At 37.2% G+C, this 25746-nt stretch overlaps 1 protein-coding gene across 3 annotated transcripts in view; it reads left to right on the top strand.

The window, feature by feature from the left end:
* The first annotated feature begins 377 nt into the window (after positions 1-377).
* LOC794073 (uncharacterized) overlaps positions 378-25746 on the top strand; it is a 29577-nt gene continuing 4208 nt past the window's right edge. For 2 of the 3 annotated variants that reach the window (XR_015498430.1, XM_087265412.1), the window contains exons 1-10: positions 378-481; positions 2720-2891; positions 8217-9602; positions 9680-9819; positions 11985-12189; positions 12279-12383; positions 14120-14313; positions 14412-14553; positions 21980-22618; positions 24160-24234. Coding sequence is in view for 1 of the 3 variants with exons in the window: in XM_087265412.1 (XP_087121538.1) it covers positions 467-481; positions 2720-2891; positions 8217-9602; positions 9680-9819; positions 11985-12189; positions 12279-12383; positions 14120-14313; positions 14412-14553; positions 21980-22618; positions 24160-24234 (3073 nt within the window). In the remaining 2 variants the exon portion in view is untranslated. Of the gene's footprint in view, positions 482-2719; positions 2892-8216; positions 9603-9679; positions 9820-11984; positions 12190-12278; positions 12384-14119; positions 14314-14411; positions 14554-21979; positions 23078-24159; positions 24235-25746 lie in introns of all 3 variants that reach the window. The other variant, XR_015498431.1, reaches the window with a different exon arrangement.

Here is a 25746-nt window from a genome sequence, read left to right as displayed (position 1 = left end):
TTTAAAAACAAAGTTAAAAATAACGTTACACGTGGCATTTTACTTCATTATTATCAGGTCTGCAAGTTAATATTTCAATAAAAAAAATACTGTAATTACACCTGCATTACACGATAAACTTTTTTCACAAGCGACGCTAATGCTGTTTTATACAATGCAACGAAATTTGCAAAACATTTTATACATGACACGTCAAAGAAGATACCTTAATAGTACTATATAATTATATTCAAATACTCTTTAAATATGTAAACACTCACTCTACGTATATATTTCTGTGCTGCGCCTGAAATTGTCTTCTGATCCTGGTTGCCAAGCAGTCAGTCAGACACCTATGGTCAGACACATCATGACGACACCGGAAACGACGTGTGGCTGCAGCCATTTTTGTGACAATTTCAGGACAACAGGACTAGGACAACAGTTTCAGGCTGAGCCGTAATACACAACGAAGTTGCACAGAATTATGGCTGAAAGCCCGGTAAGTTGTGTTTTGACGTTATGTTATATTCATAGCGACGTTACCAGTGAACAAATGCACTCGGGGTGAATGCTTATCTGCACGCGACAAGTGCGAAGTCAAGGAAGCAAATCCATGATCGTGTTGACTAAGTTAGTGTCGCTGCAAACTCTCGGTCGAAGTTTTTCATTCATTTTCTTTTCGGCGTAACCCCTGCATTAAAACGGGGTCGCTAGAGCGGAATGAACCGCCAACTTATCTAGCATTTGTTTTTACGCAGTGGATGACCTTCCAGTTGCAAGCCATTACTGGGAAACATCCTACACACTCATTCACACACATGCACTACGGGCAATTTAGCTCACACAATTCACCTATAGCGCATGTCTTTGGACTTGGGGAAACCGGAGGAGACCCACGCGAACATGAGAACATGCAAACTCCATACAGGCATGCCAACTGACTCAACCGAGACTCGAACCAGCGTCCTTCTTGCTGTGATGTGTGACAGCACTACGCCATCGAAGTTTGAGCTTTTTAGTAAAAGTTTTACTAAAGCTTCTTGACACCATCATTTCAGATGTAATATAGAAATAATAAAATATATAGAAATTTAGTTACAATTTTGTAGGTTGTAATTTATTTTTGCAATAATTTGCTCAAATTTAATTGTATTATCTGTCAATTTCTAAATATATTTGGTGATTTAAAATATTATTTAAAAATATATCTGTTTAATAAATCTGTTTTGTGTAAATGCACCATAATACATTGCCTATATTCACTGAGAAATTATAAAAAAAATGTTTGTTTTCAAAATGTGGTGTACTCAATTATTCTGAGCACTATAAATAGATAGATAAGAATGAACTTAAAGAGCCCCTATTATACATTAAAAATTAAAAAGTCATATTTTTGTTTTAAGGGTCTCCAACAACAGTCTTATATGCATGCAAGGTCAAAAACACTTTCATTAGCCCCTTTCACACAGTGATACCGGTTAATATCTGGAAAATTTCCGTAACGACTTTACCGGTGTATTTAAAAAAGCGCTGTTCACACAGGCGAGGACGTTACGGAAATTTTCCGGAAAAGAGCATTCACACATCCATTCCAAAATACCGGTAAATTCTGACATCATTCACCACAAATGAGCTTCAAACGGCTGCGCTTGTATTTGTAAACATTTGACTAAATTACAAACTCTGTGGATGATCAATATTGTGAACAACTTTCGCAGGATCACTTTCGCATGTCGAGATGTTCATAATATGTGTGTGTGCAGGCGCTCACAGGCTGTTTCAAAGGCAAACGCAAAGCTTGAAGGTAAACAAACAACGGCTTATCATAAGCATCTCATCGATAATTATTTATACAGTTGCCATTAAGAAGAACATATAAACGTGATCTGACTAACTTCTAGCAGCTAAATGTGTCTGGAAAAATATTCAAAGGCTTTTATTCTCACAAACCGCGCGGACGTAAATGCGTCTGACTGTTGTGATTGGCTAAATCAGTTGTTCCCGCCACAACGGCTTGTTTCGTATAGACGTCACGCCGAAACGGCTAAAGACTCGTTATCAAGATGATTTATTTGAAGCACTAGAAAGCTTCAAGAAAAAAGCACTCGAGAAAGCACTCGACTCTTTTATAATAACTTTCTGTTATGAGCTGGATATTACACTTAGAGCTGTGTTACACACTACATGGAAGTTCATTTTCAAAAAGTCATAATAGGGGCTCTTTCATAAAAAAATACATATCTTCCAAACATTGGACTTAATTGTCCAATACTTAATTGGAAATCTCCTCTCCAAAGGCTACCTGTTTTAAGAGATGGTTGAACAAACTGCTTTATGTCATTCAAATGGAACAATTATATCTTGAAACTTCACAGAACCCATATATTCATGACAATGACTTTGTAAAAACTTGAATATTGTCATCGTTTTTTGTTTTTAATGTTTATGCTGCTACGTATGTTGTGTTATATGTCGGCTAATGTCAATTATTTCGTAATTTTTTTTCTTTTTATTGGTATTGTACTGTTTTTTTTATTGTTTAACCTTAAAAAATGTTAAAAGAAAACAAAATATTACAAATATATATATATATATATATATATATATATATATATAAATGCTTGGGGGATGATCATAGGGTGTCCATTGTATCTAAAAAAAAGTCTGTTCTGTTCAGGTCTTGACTTAAAAACATGAGATTTTACTATGTTTTTTATGTTTTGTTTCCTATTTCCAGAGACACATCACGATTCAGAAAAATCAACCGTACCCGAAGTTGGAGAAATGCACAAAATGTTGCAACAAATTTCATTGTCCCTTTTGTGCGACCAGTGTGTACAAGCCCTCCAGACGGAGCAAACTCGAAGTACATCTGAAAGCCCACTGTAGAAGAGCATTCGTTCTTGGAGGTATACTGTGTAAATAGGAAGATTAAATTAGAGAACAGCTAACAATATTTTAAAATTGAAGGTCTCTTTTAATAGTGGTGTAACGGATCACAAATCTCATGGTTCGGATCACATTATGTTTTTATTGTCAAGGATCGAACCATTTTTCAAATCAGCCTAAAAGAGGAGGAGACTAATGTCATTTGCTTTTCATTTCTTACAAAAACAGTACTGCAAGACACTTTTGGTTTTAACAAACAACTTAGAAGCTGTTATTCTATTAAAAATAAAATAAAGAAAAATCAACTGAATAAAAATAAAGTGTAAAATATTCAGTACTGTGAAAAATTCACTGTTGCTACTAGGGATGCAACAATACAGTTAGCCCATGGTTCAATACATACCTCAGTTTTTTAACACGGTGTTCGGTTCTCATGGCTTGACACATGTTTTTTATTTTTTATTTTATGGGCAATAGGAAGAGTAAAAGGTTAAGGAGAAAAAAATAAAAACGATTTATTGCAATACTTATTTTGTTTTACTTAAAAGCCAAGAAAAGTACACTAGTTCCTAGTGTATTGTATTAAAAAAATTAACATTGAAATCTCACAGCTGCTGGTAGCCCATGTACAAACTGGGGAACACGTAAAATCCTAAACTTTGAAAATAAACATAAATGTGAAGGTAATAAAGATGAATTGACCATTTCAAATAAACAAATTTGTACTTAAGTAAACATAAATAAACCATCTTAATTATCTCGGTGCTGAAAAAATGCGAGACTGTAGTCTGTAACGCAGATCGAGTGCTTTTATGAGATGACAAAAGCCCGCATCTCCAATCACTGAAAAACGGCTGCAAATCTTTAGCAATAAACACCCGCACTGCCTTTGTTATTTGATGTGTCTCTCAGAACCAGTTGGGTATGTTTGCTTTAAAGATTCAGCGAGGGATTGTTGCTACTTGGAGGACTTTATTACCTTCTCTGCTATTCTGCCTTCAGACGGTGATATTGCTGGGTGATGGCGCTGCTGATGTGCAGTCATGGTTATACGTGTAAAACAATGCTTGCACACAGTTATTTTTTGTTCACCGTTTTTTTCTTTTATTGGCATTATACTTACAGGCAAAACCGAAATGTCCTCACACCCGAGATTTGAAAGACACCGGCGCTTTCTCGTACTGTTGCCTCACTTCACCGGCGCTTCCTCGTACTGTTGCCTCAGCCTCACTTCACTGCCGCTCGCCATGTTAAAGTGTGGAATGATGGTCAAGCGCCCCCTAACTTTAGAGTATAGTGATTGGATATTTACTTGCAGGGAGGAGTTTTCTCATCTCAGCTCATAGATTTAGAGGTACACACAGTCAATTCAAGGAGATATAAAACGCACATAACTAATTTAATCGCAAAACTGAGAAAACCGCAATTCACAAACGCGTATTGAACCGTGGAGGTCGTGCCGTACAGTTAATATTATATTGAGAACCGTGGCATCCCTAATTACTACTACTGTTGCTGATGACACTAAATGTAAAAATCCAACATTTTCATTTGTACAACCCATATTTATTTATAGTCTCATTTTCAATAAATGATTCAGTTATACAATCATAAATCTTCATGTTTCATTGCTAGATGGATCACTTTTGAAAAATTACTCAGTGGCATATTTTGATGGTTGCCACCTATTGTTTAAATAATGTAGTTGCTGTACAACTTTCATTTTTTGAACATCGTTGAATGCACATAATGGTAGGTCTGCTCGATTATGGGAAAATCATAATCACGATTATTTTGGTCATGATTGTAATCAACTGATAATTGTTTTGAATAATCGTGAAGTCAAAATTATTCTCCCTCCTGTGAGTTTTTTTATATATAAATATTTCCCAAATGATGTTTAACAGAGGAGTTTTTCACAGTATTTCCTATAATATTTTTTTCTGGAGAAAATCTTATTTGTTTTATTTTGGCTAGAATAAAAGCAGGTTTGAATATTTTGAAACCTATTTTAATAGCTCAACATTATTAGCCCCTTTAAACAATATATATTTTTGATTGTCTGCAGAAGAAACTACTGTTATACAATGACTTGAATAATTACCCTAATTAAGCCTTTGAATATCACTTTAAGCTGAATACTAGTATCTTGAAAAATATATAGTAAAATATAATGTGCTGTCATCATAGCAAAGAGAAAGGAAAATAGCTATTAGAAATGAGTTATTAAATCTGTTATGTTAAAACTGTGTTTTAAGCATCTTCACTAAAGGAAAAAAACTTAAGCTACAGCAGTCCTTCTGTCAAGAGCAGTGAGGGATTTTCTCCCTTTGTTGTTTGATTAATAATAAAAACAGGCAGCAGCAGGAATATTTTGCGCTGTCACTTTAAGAATAGTGCGGCTCTGATATGGTTTCTCTGTCACATGTCTTTTGATTCTCAACTTGTTTGTTTATTACACAAATGAGGGTAAATATAAATAATCACTAAGCACCGCGCTCTGACACAAATATGCATGCATTTGAGCTTTAAAGCGCTCACATTAAGATGCCGTTAGATGTGTGTCGTCTCCAAACCTGTCTAAGGCTAAGCACGGCGCGCACACACACACAGCAGCATGCAATCTTTCGCACTTAAAAAAAAAAGAAAATAATGATTCGAACGTACATCAATGAATGATGCACATCCCATGCTGTAAACGTTACATTACAGCACATGCTTTTAGTCATTTTCACATGGAACTGAGCTTTGCAGAGCAAAATATGTGTACAACTGGAAAGGGGGGCGGTATAGGATGCAATAATCGTTTATCTCGATTAATGGTTTTTCATAATCGTTAGAAACCAAAATCGAAACCAAATTTTTGATTAATTGCACAGCACTACATGATGGTGATGGTAATCTCAATACTTCTTTGTTATTTGACTGTTTGTAACTTCATAACTAACTCAAAAGACTAAAGACTAAATCTCTTTCTTGATTTTTGCGTTTTTAGATTTGAATGCAGCGATTCGAAGGACTAATAAACGTTTTAATATAATATGCAAATAATAATATAAATATGCAAATCACAATCATTTATAGTTCATGTTGTGTGGTTGTTAAGATCCCGATCTTTTAATGTTTAATCATGCACATTAGGCACATTATCTGTAACGGACCCCGCTTAATCAGTGATCTGTAAGAATCACAGTTCACGGTTTTAAACGCATGTGACCTGCGGATTAATAACTTTTTTGAACTTGTAGGTTAATCTAATATTTCTAACAATTGCAGAGATTACCTCCTGCGTCATTCAAATTATGTGTATGAAAGCATTTTGGCTTCCCTGTAAAATATAATGATGACGGAAGAAGTTGTGGCAGGACCTAAATGCTTTCTTAGACTATTAATTAAAGGTGTTTTCTGTCACTGTTTGTTTAGCTTGCATTAATGCATTCAGTGTAAAGCTGCACAATTAAACATTAAAAGATCGGGATCTCAATTCAAACCCGCGCAACATGAATGACAAATGATAAGAATTTGCATGTTTATTAATCCTTCTAAGCTAGGGGTGGCCAACCCTGTTCCTGGAGAGCCACCTTCCTGCAGATTTCAGTTGCAACCCATATCAAACACACCTGCCTGTAATTATCACGTGGTGTTCAGTTCCTAATTAATTGATTCAGGTGTGTTTGATATGGGTAGCAACTGAAATCTGCAGGAAGGTGGCTCTCCAGCAACAGGGTTGGCCACCCCTGTTCTAAGCCCTGCATTCAAATCTGCATTTGATCGAGGGAGATTCCGTATTTACACTTTTTCAGTAACACAGAAGGACTAGGAGAACAATTTATAGTTCAGATATAAACACTGATGTTTAGGGCAAAATTTAAAATCAGCTTTTAATGGAACTTAACGCTGGTGAAAGCAATTACATTGTGCAACCAACAGGGGGCAACAAACAACCATCAAAATGATGTCACTGAATAGGTTTTCAGAAATGATCTACCTACAGCAGGGGTGTTTGAACTCGGTCCTGGAGTGCCGGTGTCCTGCATAGTTTAGCTCCAACTTGCTTAAGCACACCTGCCAGGAAGTTTCTAGAACAGGGGTGGCCAACCCTGTTCCTGGAGAGCCACCTTCCTGCAGATTTCAGTTGCAACCCATATCAAACACACCTGCTTGTAATTATCACGTGGTGTTCAGTTCCTAATTAATTGGTTCAGGTGTGTTTGAATTGTTTTTTCAGCAACTGAAATCTTCAGGAAGGTGGCTCTCCAGGAACAGGGTTGGCCACCCCTGTTCTAGTATATAGTAGATACTGGCCCACCAGGACTGAGTTTGGACACCCCTGACCTACAGTATAACAAAACATGAAGTTTTAAGTGTGAATTGTTGAATCATTAATTATTTTGATGGTCCATTTGGGTATTAGTAGACTTTCTGCTTAATATCTGTTGAGACTGCTGCTTCAACAGACATTTAACTGACTATAAGAAACTTTGCAAGTGCATGTTAACTTACACTAACCTTAACCTCAACCTAACAGTCTACTTATAATCTAATGAGAATTAGTTGGCATGTAGATGCAATGTAACATAGTTTAAAAGCCATCAAGTGTGACCTAATAATATTAATAAAACATATTACTGACTGTTTAACTGTTTATGTACAATGATACAGCTCCAGATGAACATATTTAGTTATTGTAATATAATAATTATTACGATATTGATTTGGGGATTTTGGGATATGCATGCAGCTTATACTGATTGCATTGATGCGGGCTAAACAAGTAGTGACAAGAAAACACCTTTAGTAACCTAAGAAACCCACCACATCCCGAATAACCTACCACAACTTCTTCTGTCATCATTATATTTTACAGAAAAGCCTAAATGCTTTTATACATGATATTTGAATGACGTCAGAGGTGATCTCTCTGTGATCGTTACAAATTTAGGATTAATCTACCAGTAAAAAAAAAATTATTAACCTGCGGGTTGTGATCAGTCCAAATCACAGATCAAACGTGATTTGTTACACCCCTACTTTTCAGTCTTGTTTGACATGATCAGTTCGCTTAACATTTGCCAAGCAGCATGGTGTGTGGACAGAGAACTGACCCAAAGTTCACTGTAGTGATCAAAGCAGGTCACATTGATTTGAGTCTGATGGGAAACATCAGACTGCAGAAAGACAGAACACAAATTGTTTGCAGAAATCAGATTAGTTGAAAGAGATGTGTCTTGGCTGGGAATTTGATTTGACTAAAGATGTCTGTGAGAAACTAGTGAAGATCTGGAAAAAATAAAAAAATGTACAAAAATACATTTATATATAATTATTTTTGTTTTGTTTTTTAGAATATACCACACATAGATGTGGACTCCGCTGTAGAAAGGCTCTCCATTTCCACTGTATGTACTGTGAGGCGACAATTTTGAGGAGAGAATGTTTTAAAAACCATTTAGAAGTGTGTAAACAGAGGCCACATTCTGAATCAGACACCAAAATGTTGCCAAGCCCCAATACGACGGTGACCTCTCCGACTTTGGCAAACACCGCTCCAGCCATCAGTACACCTAAGACTGTCCCTACAGTCAAATGCACACCGTCCAGCACTGTGACAGCGACCGCTCCAACAATAATAAACACATCGCCATCGACCACCACCAGTACGTTGAAAGATGCGACACTCTGTGAACCAACTCTGAATGCTCTGCCTATCACAGACCCACCATCAAACATCAGTTCTAACAGGAGTCGGACACGGCCGATTGTTAAAATCACATGCCCAAAGTGTCATATCATCATTAATAAAACCAACCTACAAAAGCACATTGAGCGCAAACACCCAGACGAGTCAGTCTTTGGCACTGATGAAACGTTCCAGCTGACAACCCAGTGTGTTGATGAAACAAACGGGATATATGCTGTTATCAAAGTCGTGAAAGGTAACAGCTTCCCGGTTCATGTAAAATACCAGACATGGGGAGAAAACCGAACCGTTTGCGAATCAAATGAGTGCCAGGTCAACATAAATATTGCACAGAAGAGCGGCATCCCATTGTACCAGTGCATGCATATCAGTGCCGCGAGCATGTGCAAGTCTTTGGCGGATCAAGTCTCGCTCAAGGAAGACGTTTTAACAGAAATGGTGAGAGGAAAATGGTTCAGCAACAAAAAGAAAAGGCAATGCCTTGCTTTGCAACAGCTTGCCGATAGTAAACACGCACCACTTTCTGTTCAAACCTCGACTGACATCTCATCGGTACAAAAGTTCATTTCTGTATTCGAGCCAAGTGTGTCGTCTTATAGTACTTTAGGGCGCGTCATGGTTGTTTACAATGCACCATTGAACACATGGACTTGTCCCTGTACCAGATTTCAGCATTCATGCATGCACAAATACATTGCCAAATGGCATCTGTTTCAAACGCTTCCTGAGCTGTTTAGTTCGCCACACAGCATCCCACTTTCAGAAGAGGACAGCGTCTCGGAAAACAATCATGTGTATCCACCGAGAGGTCTGGGATTGGAGTATATGGTGAATTACATTCTTCAGCATAAGAAGATTCCTGCTGTTCTTCCCGAAGAAATGTGCTTGCTGTCTTCACACAAGGATTACCCACAAAGCCTTTGTCCACATGAAACCGTGTGTCAGGAATGTCCAGGCGATGTCCCACTCAGCGATCCGATTTTAATTACACAGAAAGCCAAAATACTGACCAATTGGTGCATTGTTGAAGGTAGGATATATTGCCTGTTTGCTTGTGCAGTACTCAGCTGCATTGTCTTCTCATATTACACTTGTTCTAATTGTCAGATGTCAGCACCTTCTGCAAGCAGTGCCCTCAGTGTGGGATATTTTATCGATACCAGGAGTGGAAAGACCGTCTGCATAACTTCAATGATCACGTCATCCTTGACTTTCCTTTATGCATAACCTTAAGGCATCTTCTACAGGTAATAATAATAATATTCCTAACATTTATATGGCACTTTTCTAGCCACTCAAAGCATTTTACACATTTTTGCGTTGTGATTATTGTGAATGATCACATTGCGATATCGATACTGCAATAATACTCTTTTTGAACTCAAAGCGTTTTACACATTTTTGGGGGGAATCTCCTTATCCACTATGATTGTGCAGCATCCACCTGGATGATGCGACGACAGCCATATTGCACCAGACTGCACACCAGCTGATTGGTGTAGACGAGACAGAGTAATAAAGCCAATTATGATTTGGGGATAGTTAGAAGTAGGGCTGGGTGATATTGAAAAAAAAAATTATCACAATATCATGTTTCTTATCATTCGATATTGGTAAATATTGTATATTTTTTAACAATCCATTTAGGTTTGTTACCAACATTACTAAGGCAAATAGTTTTAATAGGCAAAAACAAAAATATTTAAACAAAATATCTGATCTCTTTATGATAAAGTAAATATATTGTGCATCCGGAAAGTATTGATTGCGCTTTTTCTACATTTCTTTGTTACAGCCTTATTACAAAATGGATTAAATTAATTTATTTCCTCAACGTTCTACGCACAATACCCCATAATGACAATGTGGAAAAAGAGTTTTTGAAATTGTTGCATATTTATTAAAAATAAAAAACCTGAAATATCACATGTACATCAGTATTCACAGCCTTTGCCATGAAGCTCTAAATTGAGCTCAGGTACATTCTGTTTCCACTGATCATTCTTGAAATGTTTCAGCAGCTTCATTGTGGTTCAACTGTGGTAAATTCAGATGATTGGACATGATTTGAAAAGGCATACACCTGTCTATATGAGGTCCCAGGGTTGACAGTACATGTCAAAGCACAAACCAAGCAGGAGGACAAAGGAATTGTCTGTAGACCTCCAAGACAGAATTGCACAAGGCTGGGGAAGGTTACAGAAAAATTTCTGCTGCTCTGAAAGCTCTAATGAGCACAGTGGCCTTCGTTATCCGTAAGTGGAAGATGTTTGGAACCCCCAGGACTCTTCCTAGAGCTGGTCGGCCATCTAAGTTGAGTGATCGGGGGAGAAGGGTCTTAGTCAGGGAGGTGATCAATAACCCGATAGTCGCTCTGTCTGAGCTCCAGCATTCTTTTGTAGAGAGAGGAGAACCTTACAGAAGGACAACCATCTGTGCAGCAATCCACCAATCAGGCTTGTATGGTAGAGTGGCCAGACGGAAGCCACTCCCCGTCTAGATTTTGCCAAAAGGCATCTGAAGGACTCTCAGACCATAAGAAACTAAATTCTCTGGTCTGATGAGACTAAAACTGAACTCTTTGGAGTGAATGCCAGGCGTTACGTTTGGCACTGGCTAATAACATCCCTACAGTGAAGCATGAGGGGGCAGCATCATGCTATGGGGATGTTTTTCAACAGCAAGAAGACTAGTCAGGATAGAGGGAAAGATAAATGCAGCAATGCACAGAGACATCCTGAATGAAAACCTGCTTCAGAGTACTCTTGACCTCAGACTGGGGTGATGGTTCATCTTCCAACAGGACAATGACCCAAAGCACACCACCAAAATGTCAGTGGAGTGGCTTCACAACAACTCGGTAAATGTCCTTGAGTGGCCCATCCAGAACCCAGACCTAAATCTTATTTAACATCTCTGGAGATATCTGAAAATGGCTATAAACTGTTGCTTCCCATCCAACCTGATAGAGCTTGAGAGGTACTGCAAATAGGAGTAGGCAAAAATTTCTAAAGACAGGTGTGCTAAGCTTATGGCATCATATTCATACAGACTTAAGGCTGTAATTGCTGCCAAAGGTGTATCAACAAAGTATTGAGCTGTGAATACTTCTGTACATGTGATTTTTTTTTTTCAAGTTTTTTATTTTTAATAAATTTGCAATAATTTCAAAAAGACTTTTTCCACATGGTCATTATGGGGTATTGTGTGTAGAATTTTGGGGAAATAAATTAACTGAATCCCTTTTGGAATGAGGCTGTAACATATAAAAATGTGGAAAAAATGAAGTGCTATGATTACTTTCCGGATGCTCTGTATACAACAACACAAAGAAAACTAACGTCTTTAGTAAACTAACTCAATTGTTTTAATAAATAAATGAAAAGTACATAACAATGCGTGTTTCTCTTAGGTCTACACTTCGGTAAGCCGAGCAGTGGAGTATTTACAGTTAGTGACCGGTGTGGAGTTTCCACCTCCAGACACAGTCCTGCAGGCATATTTACAGTTTGAAGCCCTCACAGATCATGAGTACAAGTATTCATGCCCCAGCTGTGGTGATCATCCTCCAGTGGTGATCATGGGTTTTCACAAACACAGCGCTTCTCTGTTATCAGGTATGGCAGCTGTAAAGCAGTTCATTTGCTAGTTTGCTTCACAGAAAATCCTTCTTTGTCACAGTGTAAATTTCGTCTTATTTTTACAGAAAACGACATTGAAGAACCTCCAGAGAATTTTAAAGGAGAGGTTAATCTGGAGACGTTCTGGGAGACGCTGTCCAAAGAGATCATTTGTCAAGGACTTGTTACAGGTATATATAAATGATGTAGCGAATTAGCTCAAAGTGAATTGAAGTTTAATTTGAAGGGAGGCTTCAAAAGAATAGACTCTTTAAACCCGAACAAACGAATCGTCCAGTTGACTTCAACTACGGCTATTACTATTAAAAATGAAAACCCATTGATGCTGAAGCAGGGGGTAACAATATCAATGTTTAAGGCATTAGATTCATAAACATGCACAGGCACCTTTCTTTATACAAAATGAAACTTTGACTAATCTAACAATAACTAACACCCAACACAAACACATGCATACAGAAAAGTGAAGGAAGACAAATAAGAGTTTGAGAGAGTGTAACAATGTAGAAAAAACATTTTTTTTCTTTTGTTAAACCAAACAAAGTGAACCAAAAATAATCAATTCAACTCTTTTATGGTTTCTTTAGGGTTACATTTAGTTTACACCAGTTCAGTGGTAATTTAAAGGGGTTACTTGCATTCCTTTTGTAATTTGAGGAACTCCCTCTGTTGAGCTGGATTCCCACGTAGAGAGCTGGTGGTCCTCACGAGGCTTATAGGAGGGTAAAGTCTGGATTTTTAGTTGAGATGGCAAAAACTGTAGTTGTGTTGACTTCTGGTTTCACAGCATACTAAACTTAAATAGACTCTCGACAGAAAGAAAAGAAGGAAAGGTATCGGAGAATGTCTGATCTGTGCAGTTAACCCATTTTCCAATTGTTTATTAAAATCACTTACAGTATGCCATGGCCTCTCTTTTGGGTTTTAACAAACCTATCCTTCAAGTTTTTCTAAACTTTTTAAAACGTTCCTCATTTCCTACGGCTGTTGCTATTTTTAGCAAGGAATTATTGGTCATTTTGTTATGCCTATGACCATGCATAGACGTATCTGTACAGGCGAATCTCGTCAAAGTGATTCATATTCAAGTCAAATGAAACTTGGCGCCGTGCAACTGTTCGATTGAGTCTCAAAAAATGTAGTGCACTCCGCCAGCTGAAATCATGTCGCGCGCACCCAAAGCGAGCCTTAGCATTCTTCATGATGACGTCACATTCGCCGCGCGCACTCAATCAAACTAGCGGACGCGTTGAGTACGAAGCCTGGTTTTCTAGATTTTTACTTTGACCGGCCTTTTGATTTAGCACACATATAATGTTTCATATTTGAGGTACCGGTCTTTCCCATGGCTTTCATATACATGCAGCGTTTCACGGCCATTGCATATTATATACCCAGCACTTGATTCATCCTCGTTAATCACTTCACTAAAACTCTCCCACACGGCACTCTTCTTTCTTTCCTTCCTTTTGTTTTGTTTTAATTCTCCCTTTTTAAGTTTGTCTTGGATCTGTTACACCTCCATTTCTGCTTTAACACCATGTGCAGATTTTTTATTTTTTTTCAAATTAGGGCCCATTTGCCTGATGAAAAATGCATTAATTATACATTATTTATATAATATTATTGCAGATTTTTTTTTTAAAATACAAAGCAAAAATCATTAATAATTATTCTCATCCATCCGCGACTAACCAGCAATTAATCATAATGAATTTTTTTATTACCCGACCTGTGAACTATACGCAGAACCCACAGATATAACCGCCATCCGCGCATCACTGGTCTGCTCTAAAGACAAAAAGTGGATATAACCCAATCCTAGGAAAATGTATCTAATAAAGTGGCCATTGACTGTTGAAAAAAATCCATATTTAACTTTTTTTTTTCTTCTCTGCTGTTTTAGATGACAGTCAAAATCCATTTACAGTACCACCAAATTATCACTTTTGGGCTCCTTGGATAGGTAAAAAAACACGACATTCAGACACGGTGTTAAACACAGAATTTGAGAAAGTTTGTCCCTCGAAGTCTGCAATGGAGATTTCAGAAGTGGCAGTTACAGAGGAGAGACTCGCAGAAGAACTTTTCAGACAGAAGGTTTACACAACATCGCTTTCTTTGTCCTTTTATATAAACGTATTAATTTAAGTCAACATTTAGCATTTTTAATAAGCTATTTTTTTTTTTCCTAAAAGGCTGATGTGATTAGAAGTTTATGCAATGACTGCGGTGTGGATTCGACTGGATCACGCACTGATCTGCTTCTAAGATTGGCCAATGATTTGAAATCCCGGGAGACCTTTGGCAAAATCTGTGCAAAATTCTGGAGTGCCTCTGGTGAGCTTCATTTTTTCTCTGCTCTTTAACTGCATTGTTGTAATCATGTGGTGTTTGATTTTATTCACTTCAAGTTTATTTGTGTAGTACGGGGGCTGAGTTAGCTTGACGTGCTGCAATTTAAGAAAACACGTGCAATTACAAAAAACGCCAGCAAATTGAGTAAAGATCTTCATCAGTTTGACAGCATATGTGCTGCAAATGCTCACAATGCAAACATATTTACAAAAAAAAAAAACGAACTACACACTCATTTTATGAAAACTTTGCATTTTCTCACAACACAATGAAAATGTTTCAAGGAGACCCTAAAATGTAATGGACTTGGCTATTAAGGTTATTGTTATCAAGGCTAATAAATACTAAAGACTAGGGCTGCACGATTAATCAATAAAAATCACGATCTCAATTTGACCCCACACGCGATCCTAATTCAGCTTTTTCTACGATTTAGCCAATTATATTATCAAGGCCAGGAGAGAAGAAAAGGCGGCCTCAGAAGTCTTCGCAGCAACATTGACACCTTCAAATGGCGTTAAAAGTGTCACTTACTGTATTTATAAGGTATAATTAAGGTATTATGTAATGATGTATTCACGGTCGCGAAATCGCACGTGAGCTGACGCCTACTTTAGTGAACACAACCATATGCTGTGAATAACAGGTAATAATGTTGTAAACAACGACCTAAACATAGGCCTAATATTATTACTGTTGTTTTACCATATGTTTGAGAATTAACAATAATAATAGGCTAATCATATTAACCTTTATTCTACATTTACAGAATCGTGGGAAAGAATCGTGACCTTGATTTTAAGCAAAAAAAAAAATTTGATTCACATTTTTGCCAGAATCGTGCAGCCCTACTAAAGACACGCATAAACAGACAAAAAAACTCACCTTTCAAAGATCTCCTACAACTTCACTGAGCAATCGTCACAGCACAGTGACGCCAGTGTTACGTTTTTGGGTCCCCTTGAAACATTTCTGTTGTTTTCCATTCTGTTTGGGTTATGAGAAAATGCAGCACGTTTTATTTATTGTTTGTTTTGTGTGAAAATGCAGTGTGTTTTTTTAAAACGTGTTTGTGTTGTGACGATTTGCAGCACGTGCTGTCAAACTGATGAAGATCTTTTCTCAGTTTGCAGTTTTTTCTTTTTTGTAATTGTATGCATTTTCTTAAATTGCAGCACGTTAAGCTTTCTCTGCCACCGTAGTATAGTGCTCATCACAATTAGTATCATTCCAAAGCAGCTTTAAAAAAGGTGCATGTTATTACATTACAATCAAAACTACATGGTGTATAGGATGGACTGCATATATACATACAGTGCATCTGCAAAGTATTCATAGCGCTTCACTTTTTCCACATTTCTTTGTTACAGCCTTATTCCAAAATGGATTAAATTCATTTATTTCCTCAATATTCTACACACAATACCCCATAATGACAATGTGGGGAAATAAAAGAGTTTTTGAAGTTGTTGCAAATTTATTAAAAATAAAAAACCTGAAAAATCACATGTACAGAAGGATTCACAGCCTTTGCCGCGAAGCTCTAAATTGAGCTCAGGTACCTTCTGTTTCCACTGATCATTCTTGAAATGTTTCAGCAACTTAAATGGAGTTCACCTGTGGTGAATTCAGTTGATTGGACATGATTTGAAAAGGCATACTCCTGTCTATATGAGGTCCCAGGGTTGACAGTGCATGTCAAAGCACAAACCAAGCATGAAGACAAAGAAATTGTCTGTAGACCTCCAAAATGCCAGTGGACTGGCTTCACAACAACTCGTTGAATGTCCTTGAGTGGCCCGGAAAGAGCCCAGACCTAATCCTGTTGAACATTTCTGGAGATATCTGAAAATGGCTGTACACCGTGGCTTTCCATCCAACCTGATAGAACTTGAGAGGTACTGCAAAGAGGAATGGGCAAGAATTCCCAAAGACAAGTGTGCCAAGCTTGTGGCTTCATATTCTAAAAGACTTAAGGCTGTAATTGTTGCCAAAGGTGCATCAACAAGGTATTGTGCAAAGGCTGTGAATACTTCTGTACATGTGATTTTTCAGGGTTTTTTTTTTTCATAAACTTGGAACAATTTCAAAAACTCTTTTTTTCACATTGTCATTATGGGGTATTGTGTGTAGAATGTTGAGGAAATAAATTAATTTAATCCATTTTGGAATAAGCGCTATGAATACTTCCCGGATGCACTGTTAACATGCAGTTGTAAAATAAAGTGTACTTTTTGAGAAGGTGATGTATGAGGTCTATGTATTGTGGAGTTATTGCAGGTATATGAATATTACTGCTTTGTTTTGTTTTTTTAATTCTCCTAATAGATTCTTTGTCATGGTCAACAAGACCCCCCTTTTTAACAAGAATATTTTTAATTAAAATAATATGACATTTTCATGGCAAGGCAAGGTCAGTTGAATTTCTTTATGGGCAATCAAATGTTATGAATTAATAATTCAGGATATTTGTAATAAAAATGTTGTTACCTTGAAAAATGTGCATTTCTTCCAAAAGTTTGGGCTTGTGAGGTATTTGATGTTTATAAAACTATTTACTTAAGCAAAAATATGTGAAAACAAAGTATATTAAAGCGGTGGTACAGAGTGTATTTTTAAGGCTTGGTTGGGTTCATAAGATGCAAAGCAGTGTGTGCTCATGATTCATTTGGAGAAAATTACGTTATTTTTTCATGTATCTTACATTGATCAATTACAGCTACTCGGCTAAAATGAAAACAGCTGTCAAATTTCCTAGTTCCTCTGAAAGGCCCGCCCTCAAGAGGCTCTGATTGGTCAGCTAACATAATGTGCTGTGAATCATGGATTGGCTCCAAGTCACCAGGAAGTGTCACACCTCTGTTTACACAGGGCATGCACTAAATTCCAGGGGTTTCATTACCACGACGTAAAATGGGCGTGGCTTGGTCGGCGTTTGGGAAACGCCCCCTTAAAGAAAAAAAACAATACTGAGAGGTCACCGATCATGCGCAGTACATGTTCTTTTTTAGCGCGGTCATTTCAAACCGGATGATTATGGATAAAGAACCTACCGCGGTGGATAACGAAGGAAAAAAACAATCATACAGGTTTTTTTTTTTTTGTTTTTATAATGTTATATTTTAAAGATTTCATTAGCAAAAACAGATGACCTCGTTTTACTCCGTTTTACTGTCTCTGGGCTTTTGTACTTCCATGGTAACGTAAACCAAGTAATAATGGTTGTGGTAAGATTAACCGTGTTTTTGTAGTTTAAAATATGGTATTCAGTCATGTTTAAACAAATAAATACCACATTTTTCTGTAATAAACCGTGGATAATTTTTCTTTCTCAATCTTAGTTAATTAACATAACTCATATTTATTTTCTATTTTTATTTAAAGTCATCATACACAAAACAACTGAGAGCAGGACAGGTATCTGATGTTAACTAATATAAAAGTGATCATACATGAAACCCCTGAGATCAGGACAGGTATCTGATGTTAACTAATATATAAGTGATCATACATGTAACCCCTGAGATCAGGACAGGTATCTGATGTTACTGTATATAATATAAAAGTGATCATACATGAAACACCTGGGATCAGGACAGGTATCTGATGTTACTGTATATAAAAGTGATCATACATGAAACCCCTGAGATCAGGACAGGTATCTGATGTTACTGTATATAATATAAATGTGATCATACATGAAACACCTGGGATCAGGACAGGTATCTGATGTTACTGTATATAAAAGTGATCATACATGAAACCCCTGAGATCAGGACAGGTATCTGATGTTACTGTTTATGATATAAAAGTGATCATACATGAAACCCCTGAGATCAGGACAGGTATCTGATGTTACTGTATATAATATAAAAGTGATCATACATGAAACCCCTGAGATCAGGACAGGTATCTGATGTTACTGTATATAAAAGTGATCATACATGTAACCCCTGAGATCAGGACAGGTATCTGATGTTACTGTATATAAAAGTGATCATACATGTAACCCCTGAGATCAGGACAGGTATCTGATGTTACTGTATATAAAAGTGATCATACATGAAACCCCTGAGATCAGGACAGGTATCTGATGTTACTGTATATAATATAAAAGTGATCATACATGAAACACCTGGGATCAGGACAGGTATCTGATGTTACTGTATATAAAAGTGATCATACATGAAACCCCTGAGATCAGGACAGGTATCTGATGTTACTGTATATAATATAAAAGTGATCATACATGAAACACCTGGGATCAGGACAGGTATCTGATGTTACTGTATATAAAAGTGATCATACATGAAACCCCTGAGATCAGGACAGGTATCTGATGTTAATGTATATAATATAAAAGTGATCATACATGAAACCCCTGAGATCAGGACAGGTATCTGATGTTACTGTATATAAAAGTGATCATACATGAAACCCCTGAGATCAGGACAGGTATCTGATGTTAATGTATATAATATAAAAGTGATCATACATGAAACCCCTGAGATCAGGACAGGTATCTGTTGTTAATGTATATAATATAAAAGTGATCATACATGAAACCCCTGAGATCAGGACAGGTATCTGATGTTACTGTATATAAAAGTGATCATACATGAAACCCCTGAGATCAGGACAGGTATCTGATGTTAATGTATATAATATAAAAGTGATCATACATGAAACCCCTGAGATCAGGACAGGTATCTGATGTTACTGTATATAAAAGTGATCATACACGAGACCCCTGAGATCAGGACAGGTATCTGATGTTAATGTATATAAAAGTGATCATACATGAAACCCCTGAGATCAGGACAGGTATCTGATGTTACTGTATATAAAAGTGATCATACATGAAACCCCTGAGATCAGGACAGGTATCTGATGTTAACTAATATAAAAGTGATCATACATGAAACCCCTGAGATCAGGACAGGTATCTGATGTTAACTAATATAAAAGTGATCATACATGAAACCCCTGAGATCAGGACAGGTATCTGATGTTACTGTATATAAAAGTGATCATACATGAAACCCCTGAGATCAGGACAGGTATCTGATGTTACTGTATATAAAAGTGATCATACATGAAACCCCTGAGATCAGGACAGGTATCTGATGTTAACTAATATAAAAGTGATCATACATGAAACCCCTGAGATCAGGACAGGTATCTGATGTTACTGTATATAAAAGTGATCATACATGAAACCCCTGAGATCAGGACAGGTATCTGATGTTACTGTATATAAAAGTGATCATACATGAAACCCCTGAGATCAGGACAGGTATCTGATGTTACTGTATATAATATAAAAGTGATCATACATGAAACCCCTGAGATCAGGACAGGTATCTGATGTTACTGTATATAAAAGTGATCATACATGAAACCCCTGAGATCAGGACAGGTATCTGATGTTAATGTATATAATATAAAAGTGATCATACATGAAACCCCTGAGATCAGGACAGGTATCTGATGTTACTGTATATAATATAAAAGTGATCATACATGAAACCCCTGAGATCAGGACAGGTATCTGATGTTACTGTATATAAAAGTGATCATACATGAAACCCCTGAGATCAGGACAGGTATCTGATGTTACTGTATATAATATAAAAGTGATCATACATGAAACCCCTGAGATCAGGACAGGTATCTGATGTTAATGTATATAATATAAAAGTGATCATACATGAAACCCCTGAGATCAGGACAGGTATCTGATGTTAACTAATATAAAAGTGATCATACATGAAACCCCTGAGATCAGGACAGGTATCTGATGTTACTGTATATAAAAGTGATCATACACGAGACCCCTGAGATCAGGACAGGTATCTGATGTTAATGTATGTAATATAAAAGTGATCATACATGAAACCCCTGAGATCAGGACAGGTATCTGATGTTACTGTATATAAAAGTGATCATACATGAAACCCCTGAGATCAGGACAGGTATCTGATGTTAACTAATATAAAAGTGATCATACATGAAACCCCTGAGATCAGGACAGGTATCTGATGTTACTGTATATAAAAGTGATCATACACGAGACCCCTGAGATCAGGACAGGTATCTGATGTTACTGTTTATGATATATAAAGTATTTGACACAAAAGCCCTGGGATCGGGACAGGTATCTTAAGTTATAACAGTATTAATGTAATCTGAGAGGTAACTTAAGTTAATTTGTTTAATATAACATACACTGATTTCACATGAAACACCTGATCAGGACAGCTATTTTAAAGTACTGCATATAAAAGGCATTGGACACAAAACCCCTGCGAATACGTACAGGTATTTGAATCAAACGGCTGTTTTCACAATCTGCGCATGATCCGTGACCTATGCAAATTCACATATAGACCACGCCCACCCGATGACGTAATAGCGGTTACGCTGTACTGAAACCCCTGGAAAAAAGTGCCTGCCGTTTACACAGTGAAACAGCGCGTGCTAGCAGTCAGATAGAGTAGCTGTTAGCTGTATGAGTTTGCGCCTGAAGCACAGAAAATGAAGAGGACACAACCTCACGCTTGCTCTCTACAATAAAATCTAACAAGTGTCTTCCGCAAATATTCAGAATAAACATGTCTAAGCAATATAAAACGTTCACTTTTTTTTGCGAGTTTAGTATTTAAGATGTAGAACGCAGGGAAAGTGTTCGCATAGAGACACACTCCATGCGCTGGTGAAGATTTAGGGTGTTTACAGGGGTTTGATGGATAAATATAAACTTGTCGCTAAATTGTTAACTATGCAAAACGGCATTTCCTGTTGTTTACATCCTTGTTTACGTCTTTGCTACAGCATACCATTAACGCTAGAAACTATGCATGTAATTGATCAATTTTACCAAATTAAAATACCCACAGGTTGTAGCTCATAACGCGCACCTTATTCTGTTAAGGTTGGAGCTGATCTTTCTTCGAGGAGTTTTTAGCTGAATCCAGCATTGAACTGGGAGAGATTCTGGAAGCTGTCCCTTGTCAAATGCTAGCTATATATTTGTTATAATTCTCTGGAACATAGTTAAAATAAAACGGTTAGTGCTTCTCTTTTTGTGTCCTGTCCTTTGGAAGCCTAAATACAGAATGAGCTCTGTGGAAATAGCAGCATTTGGACAGCATTTTAGCTTTCTCTGCTTCTTTATAGCACCTCTGGCTAGAGATGTTGCTTATGTTCACACATTTGCTTGACACATGAACTAAAGTTTAAAATAGGATATCATAGTGGATCACCGCTTTAAACTAATACTATACTAATACTAATAATAGTGTACAGAAAATGTAAATAGAAAACTATTACATTTGTAAAATTTGTTATTGTGCCACTTTGTATTATTACTAAGGTTTTTTCCCTCTCCTGTGTTTTTCTTTATCAGGTGGCTGGGGATTCATCATGTGCCCCTGTGGAATCGTTTACAGTCTCAAATGCAATCTTCGAGCTGAAAGCCCTCGAGACTTCGCTGATTTGCTCTTATCATGGCAGCACATGCCTAACGTCATCGTTTATGATTTTGCACAGGGTCTCGCCACTCACATGAATCCGAAGGCATCAGAAAAGATGCTGATCTCTCCATTTGAAGGACGCTTAATGGAGCCCACTCAGGATAACATAGAGCTGGCGAAGCGTGGACAGCTTAAAGTATCACTTCCTTGGCTGGAGGAAAAAATGCCAATGGCAGATCCTCACGGTCACCCAGTGACTGGTTCAGCTGACCATTATATACTTTATCAGGATAGCATCAGAAAAGACAGTGAAGAAGATTCTCTGAGAAAACTCACACTCGTGCCTCAGCTGGATGGCAAAGTTAGTGGTGAAACTGCAGAACAACTGTTGGCTAAACTCAGGGAAAACTGCTGTTTCTTGAACATGTCTCTGCCATCGATTCATCTGTTTCAAATGAGGAACTTCATTCACCACTATAATGAAAACAAGTCCCAGAAAGTGAGCACCAGATTGGCGCAGGGTTGTGAATCCAGCTTGATGCAGACTGATGTGTTCGAGCAGGCTGTGTCAGGTAAATTTGCATTCAAATGATAATAGACATTAGGGGTGGAAAGAATAATAAAATTAAAGCGTTGGTTAATACCTCACACTCATGTCATTTCAGTTCCCTAAAACTTTTGTTTATCTTTGGATCACAAATTAAGATATGTTAGGTGAAATCTGAGAGCTCCCTCATCCTCCATGGACGACTTTGTCTAAAAAAATACCAAAACATCCTCAAAACAGATCATATGCATTCAGTGGTTTAGTATGAATATTATCAAGCTATGATTATACTTTTGTGTGTATTTAAAAAAAAAAAACAGTTTCAATGATTCTTCTCCCCAGTGTCAGTCAGGCAGGGCACACGTTCACAAGTACACTGTTTGTGTTGCACTCGGTCGCACCCATGACCGATTGCCTCAGATGCTTTGATGATATTACATGTGCTTTGTTTCAGAAGTCATGGAGGAGATTTACTCTTGTAAATGTGAGCAACATTATTTTTATTTTTAAAAAGTTATTTTTATTTATATTTTAAGTGAACTAACCTATTTATGGAAGCCAGTTCCCGCCACTGAATAATAAAAAAAAATAATAATAATTAAGTCAGAACTCTGAGTTATAAAGGAGTTTCCTGTTATAGCTACTGACCATAAATGAAGTGTAAAAGACTCTTTCTTTTTCAAACTCACAATTCTGACTTTATAACCAGGAATTGCGACTTTGTAACTCAGAACTGCAACTTTATAACTCAGAATTGCAACTTTATAACTCACAATTCTGACTTAATAACCCAGAGTTGCGACTTAATAACTGACAATTGCGACTTTATAACTCACAATTCTGACTTAATAACCCAGAGTTGCGACTTAATAACTGACAATTGCGACTTTATAACTCACAATTCTGACTTAATAACCCAGAGTTGTGACTTTATAACTCACAATTGCGACTTTATAACTCAGAATTGCGACTTAATAACCCGGAATTGCGAGTTTATAACTCACAATTCTGACTTTATAACTTGGAATTGCACTTTATTACTCAGAATTCTGACCTTATTATAAATTTTTTTATGAATTTATTAATTTTTTATTATTCAGTGGCAGGCGAAGCAGTGGCGCAGTAGGTAGTGCTGTCGCCTCACAGCAAGAAGGTCGCTGGTTCGAGCCTCGGCTCAGTTGGCGTTTCTGTGTGGAGTTTGCATGTTCTCCCTGCGTTCGCGTGGGTTTCTTCCGGGTGCTCCGGTTTCCCCCACAGTCCAAAGACATATGGTACAGGTGAATTGGGTAAGCTAAATTGTCCGTAGTGTATGAGTGTGTGTGTGAATTTGTGTGAGGATGTTTCCTAGAGATGGGTTGGGGCTAGAAGGGCATCCACTGCGTAAAAAAACTTGCTGGATAAGTTGGTGGTTCATTCCGCTGTGGCGACCCCGGATTAATAAAGGGACTAAGCCGACAAGAAAATGAATGAATGAATATTCAGTGGCAGGAACGGGCTTACATCCATATAAGAAATTAATTACAGACTTGAAAAAAATGTACTCAGCTTAAATTTTGTTTGTCATAGAAAATCCAGGAGAAACCAAGAATACAGATGTGATTGAGGACTCAATCCTGACATCTTTGGAGGAACTGAGCAGCCGTAAGTGCTTTTAGCAAGTTATCATAAATTCTGATGCAGGTTAAAAGGCCTGTTCAATTACTGAGTGCATAGCTTTTACTAGTGATAAAAGCACTGCTTCTGTTGTTTACAGTCTGTGGTTAGAAGCATGTATCAGATTGTCACATAATTTCAGTAAACAACCTTGTTGCATTATTACTGTTTCAAAACATTTAGGAAATTAAATGGTTCTCCACTCTGAATCAATCTGAATAATACCTTAAAATCCACCAGTGGCAAATCACTAAAGGGGTTTTGTCATTTTTACCAGATCTTGGATCTGGTAAAATCTTAGATCTTAGATTTTTTTAGGGAGCCATTGAGTATAGTGTGTCCACAGTTATGTTGTGGTGATAGAAACACAATTTTTTTATTTCCTGACGTTAAAATAAGATCCAAATCCCTCCAATTTTGAGGCCCACCGTGACGTGACGTAGGAGTGCGGTTTTCCCGCCCACTGAATTGATTGAAAGCTTTCTTCATGCTTGTCACTGTGCTATTTACCTGACACAGTCAAGGTAGAGATTGAGGCACACTCTGACAGGTGTTGTAAACTTCTAAGAGCCCACAAAAAACCAGGGAGAATCTTTCGGTTGTCTTCAAAGCAGAATCCTTTTTAATAAGAAGAACTCGGCGTGGCTGTGGCGTCATCGAAAGCAAACTCTCAACTCCACAGCAAAACAATACATTTTATACATCTTACAGCATGTAGGTGGGGTCAGTCATGGGGGGCAGTAAAACAAAGCATGCAAATGAAGTCTGGGTGCCATGGTTGCAAATGAAGTCTGGGTGCTATGCTGATCTCATCAATAGATAAATACATCATTACAACAATGTGCAAATGATGTTCTGGAGACAGGGAATACAATAGATACAGCCATGCTGTGAAACCATTAATTACATCGCTTTAACATACGAATAAAGTCTGTAGTCAGCAAGGCAAAGGTTAACTGTCCCTCCTATATGGCATGTCAATGAAATGATTTAATTAAAAAAAACCAAAGAAAATAACTTTTCAGTTATACGTAGAGTATTGTTCATTTGGAATTAGATGCTAGAAATTTATATTTCCACACAGGCATGTGGAAATGGTGGGCGGGGAGAACTAGCATTAAAGGCACAGGCAACAGAAACAGCTACAGTGTGTTCAGAGCAGAAAATTTTAACATTCTGAAAGGTATATTAAATCATCCGATAGATGTTTTGAAACTTTACAGACACACTTTGGAGACATAAAAAACTTATATATTAATAATAATATATAATAATAATAATAATATTAAATCTTGAAAATGGAATAAAATAGGTGCCCTTAAAGTAAAACACCAGTCTCGTTCATTGATATTCTTAAAAGAACACAAAAAAACACACAAGTTTACATAATGACTGTGAATATGAACCAAGACTCTTTCCTGCTGGAGTTACTTTGCAGATCCTTTTCATTCTCATACTAAAGGAAGTGTATAAATTAAATGTCGAAATGGCACATGTGCA

The sequence above is a fragment of the Danio rerio genome, chromosome 8, assembly GCF_052040795.2.
Source record: "Danio rerio strain M-AB ecotype USA chromosome 8, GRCz13ab, whole genome shotgun sequence".
NCBI lineage: Eukaryota > Metazoa > Chordata > Actinopteri > Cypriniformes > Danionidae > Danio > Danio rerio.
The sequence above is the reverse complement of the archived record's forward strand: the minus strand, read 5'-3'. Positions and strand labels throughout refer to the sequence as shown.